Source organism: Galeopterus variegatus, unplaced genomic scaffold (assembly GCF_000696425.1).
Source record: "Galeopterus variegatus unplaced genomic scaffold, G_variegatus-3.0.2 Scaffold9028, whole genome shotgun sequence".
NCBI classification, from domain to species: Eukaryota; Metazoa; Chordata; class Mammalia; order Dermoptera; family Cynocephalidae; genus Galeopterus; species Galeopterus variegatus.
Window position 1 is genome coordinate 22,644 of NW_007735139.1, and position 6,206 is coordinate 28,849.

At 62.8% G+C, this 6,206-nt stretch overlaps 1 protein-coding gene across 1 annotated transcript in view; it reads left to right on the forward strand.

The window, feature by feature from the left end:
* The first annotated feature begins 3,051 nt into the window (after positions 1–3,051).
* APC2 (adenomatosis polyposis coli 2) overlaps positions 3,052–6,206 on the forward strand; it is an 18,634-nt gene continuing 15,479 nt past the window's right edge. Inside the window, exons 1-8 of the mRNA XM_008593353.1 lie at positions 3,052–3,192; positions 3,353–3,443; positions 3,539–3,719; positions 4,526–4,634; positions 4,729–4,850; positions 5,693–5,765; positions 5,912–6,010; positions 6,096–6,204. Of these exons, the coding sequence (XP_008591575.1) occupies positions 3,052–3,192; positions 3,353–3,443; positions 3,539–3,719; positions 4,526–4,634; positions 4,729–4,850; positions 5,693–5,765; positions 5,912–6,010; positions 6,096–6,204 (925 nt within the window). The remainder of the gene's footprint in view (positions 3,193–3,352; positions 3,444–3,538; positions 3,720–4,525; positions 4,635–4,728; positions 4,851–5,692; positions 5,766–5,911; positions 6,011–6,095; positions 6,205–6,206) is intronic.

Genomic DNA, 6,206 nt, shown 5'->3' on the forward strand with positions numbered 1-6,206 from the left:
AGGCCCGGGCGCCCCAGCCAGCCCGGCGGCAGGTCAGCGGGTGCGTGTGACCTGGGCGGAGGGGTCCCCACCCGCTCTCTCGGCCTCGCCCGTCACCACAGACCCTGGAACCTTCATTGCTCCAGTGCGGGAGCTGCAGGGGAAACTGAGTCCCGGGGAGGCCGGACCTGCGCACGCACCCAGCTCACCCGGAGGTGATGGGAGGCGGGGATGGGCGGGAGTCTGCGGGCCTGCTGTGTGCCTTGGGGGTGTAGCCGCGCCCTTCTGGGCGTCAAAGAGGGGGTTGGAGTTAAAGGAATGAGAGGGGCCCCTTTGGCCTGATGTTGGACACCGGTGCCTCCCTCCCCTGAAACGCGACCATTCATCGCGCAATCAAACCAGCTCCCAGCAATGGTGATTTCCCTTCGGCGAGCTCTCAGGGAGGCCCCCAGGAGGCCTCCTGTGCAGCCCGGGGTGAGGAGCAGGCAGGAGGGCTTCCTGGAGGAAGGTGCACTGTGCGGGAAGGCAGGAGTCAGGAAAGGAGCTCCAGGCAGGGGAACTGCACGTGCAAAGGCTTGAGGGAAGAGAGAGCCCTCTCTGCGCGAGTCGGGCTGTACGTGGGAGAGTCAGGTCTCATCCTGAGGGCACTGGGGAGCCATGGGAGGTGTTTAAGCACCGGAGGGGTGGGATCTGATTGGTGACTTTCAAAGCTCCCTCTGGCTGTACAGAGTGGATTGTGGGAGGCCAGGAAGAGGCTGGTGAGGGTGCCCTGAAGGGAGGGCTGTGGGGAGCTGGGAAGGGACGGTCCAGCGGAACAGAGCCCGGAGGCCTGCTGAGAGCATGGAGCTGGGGATGCCAGGCTGGAATGATGGGAGCCCAGCTCAGACTGATGAGGACGCAGGAGCGACCACCGAGTGTTGGGAGGCTGAAGGTGTCTAAGGGTGGGCCTGGGCCATTTGAGAAGGGCCCCATGGGGGCAGCTTGCAGGGGAGGGGCACGGCCATCCCTGGACAGGGCTCCAGGAGGAGGTCTGGGTTTGCAGAGAAGGAGGGAAGTTCATGGGGGCTGCACTTCATCTGGTGCGTCCACCTGGCTGGGCACAGTATGGTGACCTTAGCTGGAGCCCAGGGCTCTGGCTGGACCCCAGGATCTTGCTACGTGTGTTCCCCATCACCAGGGCTGATCCCCAGCTGAGACCCTGAGTGAGCTTGGGGCATGATCAGTATTGGGGTGGGAGACTAAGGCTGTGGTCCCCAGGCTGCCAGCCTCCCTCACCTGACGTGCTGTCTGTCCTGTGACTACCGCTGGACCTTCACATCAGCCCTTGGAGGTGGCAGGTGGGCTTCAGAGGCGCACCCAAGGCCTGGAGAGGGGGCAGGTTTTGTCACACCTCCAGCACTGCCTGGACTTGCGAGCGTGTCTGAGGACAGGGTCTGGGTTCCAGTCATGCCTTGTCTACTTGCTTATGGGGTCTGTTGCCACCCCACCCCGGGCCTCAGTTTTTCTCTCTGGAAACAGCCTAATGATGGTCCCTGAGACTCAGGACTGTGACAAGAAGTCAGATGACTCAGCTGGGCACACAGTAGGTCCTCAGAGTGGGGGGGCCTGACCCCATCCCCTCACCTGGGGTTGAACCCCCACCCCTATTCCAGTCGGAGCTGTGCCCTTGGTGACATAAGGGTGGGCAAGGGGCTTCTAGAAGTAGGAGAGGGGAAGGAGACTCCATGGGCCAGCGGATAAATGTGTATGGCCAGCTGGGGTAGGGGGAAGGGGCAGGTGTCCCCCTCTGGGCAGGGGGGGGTTTCTTTGGGGAGGGGGCTCAGGCCGGCAGGGGGAGGGGGCTCCCAAAGAGGAGGTGGCAGAGGGGATGGGCGGCCATTGGCGCGTCTCAGACAAAGGCGGAGGGAGGGGGCGTGCGCAGATGGGAAGGGAACAAAGAAGGAAGGGGACAGCTCCGGCGGGAGGACCAGGCAGAGGGGGCAGGCCCCAGCCAACTGGACAGAGGGAGGAGGTTGGGCCAGATCGAGGCACAAGCCAGAGGCACAAAGAAGCAGGCGGCAGTGGCAGAGCTGAGGCGCAGGGCGTGGGAGCCGGCGGGGCCAGCTGAAGGCTGACCGGAGGGTGCGGGCCAAGCCGATGGCTACGCTGGACCCAGCCACTGATGGACGGGGTGGGGCTGCAGGGGGTCCAGACCCCTTGGGGTGACGGTGGTGGACTTGGCGCATCTGTCCTGCTGTCTGGCTGCTGGGGACCTCCCGGTCAGCCTGCCTGTTGCTTCCTTAGGTGTTCTTATTATTTATTTATTTATTTATTTATTTTTAAAGATGACCGGTAAGGGGATCTTAACACTTGACTTGGTGTTGTCAGCACCACCAGCCCTTGACTTGGTGTCATCAGCACCATGCTCACCCAGTGAGCGAACCGGCCATCCCTATATGGGATCCGAACCCGGGGCCTTGGTGTTATCAGCACCGCACTCTCCCGAGTGAGCCACGGGCCGGCCCCTAGATGTTCTTATTGTCTGTCGGCCAGACCAGCTGTGGTCTGTCCACGCAGCCTCTGTGTTAGCCTTGGACAAACTGCGCTTCTGCAGGGGAGGGTCCTGTCTGTCTGTCTGCTGCCCGATGGCTGTGTCTGTGAGCCTGGTGGCACTGGGCTGGCCAGTGCATCTGCTGGTTTAGACTGTCAGGATCTCAGCTATCCATCTGTCTTTCCGGATGTCCGCTTGTGTCCAGAGCCTGACAGTGAGGGGCAGACTGTTTGTCGGCCATTTGGGTGTTGGGGCTGTCTGTGTCTAAAAACCTGCCTGATGGCTCTGCTCTTTTGTCTTCCGTTGTTGCTACCTATGTCTGTCACTCCATCTGCCATGCCGTCTGTCCCCTGGATTTCCCAGGCCCTGCCTGTCATGCTCCGTGCCAGCCACTCCTGCCGGGGGCCCACCCCCAGGATCAGGTGGGAGGGCTGGGGCTTAGGTCCGGGGCTGTCTGGAGAGCATCAGCAGCCCCCTCCGCTCCCCAGAGCTTGGCTGAACCCTCCGACCCTGTGGCCCCCCAGGTGCTGCAGGCGTTGAAAATGGCAAGCTCTGTAGCATCCTACGAGCAGCTGGTGAGGCAGGTGGAGGCCTTGAAGGCCGAAAACAGTCACCTGAGGCAGGAGCTACGGGACAACTCGAGCCACCTGTCCAAGCTGGAGACGGAGACATCGGGCATGAAGGTGGGGGGCGTGGTCGGAGGACATGGGCTGGGGTCACAGGGTTAGGCTGGACCCCAGAGGAGGGCAGGCAGGGCCCGGCATCTGACAGGACTGTGGCGCCAGGGCAGCCTGGAGCAGCGAGCCGATGCCTATGAGGCTTTCCTTCCCGCCCCACCTTCAGGAGGTCCTGAAGCACTTACAGGGCAAGCTGGAGCAGGAGGCCCGAGTGCTGGTGTCCTCAGGGCAGACCGAGGTGCTGGAGCAGCTGAAAGGTGAGGGGCCGGCCAGGGGCCCCACCCTAGAGGGAGCTGGGAGGATGGGGGGCGGGGGGCCCTGACCTTGGCCCTCTCCTTCTGTGCCCTTCCAGCCCTGCAGATGGACATCACCAGCCTGTATAACCTCAAGTTCCAGCCGCCTGCCCTGGGCCCTGAGCCCACTGCCCGGACCCCTGAGGGAAGCCCGGTACACAGCTCCGGGCCATCCAAGGACAGCTTCGGGGAGCTGAGCCGGGCCACTATTCGACTACTAGAGGAACTGGACCGGGAACGGTGAGAGGGCGTGGGAAGCGGGCCACGGGCACAGCTCTGCTGCCCAGCCCAACTCCGCCCACAGTGGTGCCTGCCCTTGGATTCGCCCACTGAGCCAGCCCTGCCCAGAGTGGTTCCTCCACCCCGCTACGGGCCCCGTGACCTCAGCTGGAGGACAAAGAAGATGGAGAGCATTCCTGACAGAGGAAAAGTCTCCAAGGAGATGTCCCTAGGGGTCCCCGACATGCAGGCGTCACTAGGGACAGGGCTGTGTCCAGTGCCAGGGCTCAGAGTCAGGCCTGGAGCCAGAGGGTCTCAAGGCAGCCTTTGTAGACAGAGGGACACGACCCAAGAAATCTGGGCCCGGGGCCAGCAGAAGGAGGCCGAGTCTCGGTGCCAGGCTCTGTTTGTCTAGGTTGTGTGGGGTCAGATGGGACCATTCAAGAACAGCCTGGATTTAAGTCCACGCTCTGCTGCGTGACCTCGAGCAGGTCCCCTAAACCTTCCGAGCCTCAGACCTCTGCTCGGTAACATGGGACTAGCAGTGTCTTCTTCGCAGGGGACTCTTGCAGCTGGAGCACGCCGAGCCTGAAGCTCGCTCTGTGCGAACTGGAAAGGGATTAGCAAGTGTGTTGGGAGGTGTTAGAACAAGCCCCGGAGCCTTCCCCCGAGGACCCGAATTTACAGAGACAGCCGCTCCTTTCAGTTCACTTTCTGCCCCTGCTGCCCCGGCGCCGGGGGGCCACGGGGACATACCCGTGCTGTCCGCTAAGCGTGCACACAGTAAAGCCCCGGCGAGCCCGACCCACGGACCTGCCCTGTCCCAGGTGCTTCCTGTTGAACGAGATCGACAAGGAGGAGAAGGAAAAGCTCTGGTACTACTCGCAGCTGCAGGGCCTGTCCAAGCGCCTGGACGAGCTGCCGCACGTGGAGACGGTGAGCGGCCGGGGGCGCGGGCCGGCCAGGGCGAGGGGCGCGCGGGGAGGCCCAGGCTGGGGCGCGCTCACCGCGGCCCGCCCGCCCTTGCCAGCAGTTCTCGATGCAGATGGACCTGATCCGGCAGCAGCTGGAGTTCGAGGCGCAGCACATCCGCTCGCTCATGGAGGAGCGATTCGGCACCTCCGACGAGATGGTGCAGCGCGCGCAGGTGCGCCGGGGGCGTGGCCTGGGCGGATGGGCGGGCGAATCAGGGCAGGGGGCGGAGCCGGGAGCCGGTGGGTGGAGTCAGGAGGCCAAGGCGGGGCCTGGCTCCAGGCAGAGTCCTAGAATGTGGGCGATTGGATCAGTGGACAGGGCTACGTCAGGAGTGGGAGGGGCACGTCAGGGTGGGAGGGGCACGTCAGGGATGGGAGGGGCTATGTCACGGGTGGGGCTGCGTCAGGGGTGGGAGGGGCCACGTCGAGGCGGGAGGAGCCATGTCGGGGTGGGTGTGTCTACGTCAGGAGTGGGAGGGGCTATATCAGAGTGGGCGGAGCCATGTCGAGGTGGGAGGGGCCATGTCAGGAGTGGGAGGAGCTATGCAGCATCTTTAGCAGCACCTTATGCACACCACACCAGTGTCCCCTCCTTCCCCTTAGGAGAGATGATGTCTTAAAGCTTTTTCATATCCACTGTGTCATTTGAACCATGCATCAGGCCTGGGTAAGGTTCTAATTAAACTGAGGAATGGTGCAGAGATGTTCTTCAAAGAGATTGAGTGAGCTGCCCAGGATGAACTTTGCTAGCCTGTAGACAATCTCAACCAAAATCCCTGGGTCTTCCCACCACCCTGGTGTACTTTTATCCCAGTCTGCCAATGCAGCATGTTGGGGAATGAGGAAGCTTGGGACATGTAATCCCTACTGCTCATCATGTTTAAAAATGATCCTGAGGCTGTTGCCAATCTTGAGCATTGACTAAGGCAGTCCAGATTTGGGGTTTTTTGGCAGTTGGCCAGTACAAGGATCTGAACCCTTGACCTAGGTGTTCTTTTTTTTTTGTCTTTTTTCGTGTCCGGCTTCGCGCCTGGAGCAGATCGACAAGGAGCTGCTGGAGGCGCAGGACCGGGTGCAGCAGACAGAGCCCCAGGTACTGGGCGGGACAGAGCCGGAGCCCCGGGGTTTGGTGAGGGCCCCAGACAGTGTGGGGACCACCCAGGGCCCTGCCTAGGGCACGGGGATCTGCAACCCCTACTCACCCCGTCATCGGGGCGCTTTGGGGTGCTGTCCCTGCAGGCCCTGCTGGCGGTGAAGTCGGTGCCGGTGGAGGAGGACCCCGAGACGGAGGTCCCCTCGCACCCTGAGGATGGCACCCCGCAGCCGGGCAACAGCAAGGTGAGGGGCAGGGAGTGGTGGGCAGCAGGCTGGGTGGGGTGAGTGGGTGGGGGTCTCACCCCGACTCTGCCCTCTCCCCACACAGGTGGAGGTGGTCTTCTGGCTGCTGTCCATGCTAGCGACGCGCGACCAGGAGGACACCGCGCGTACGCTGCTTGCCATGTCCAGCTCTCCGGAGAGCTGCGTGGCCATGCGC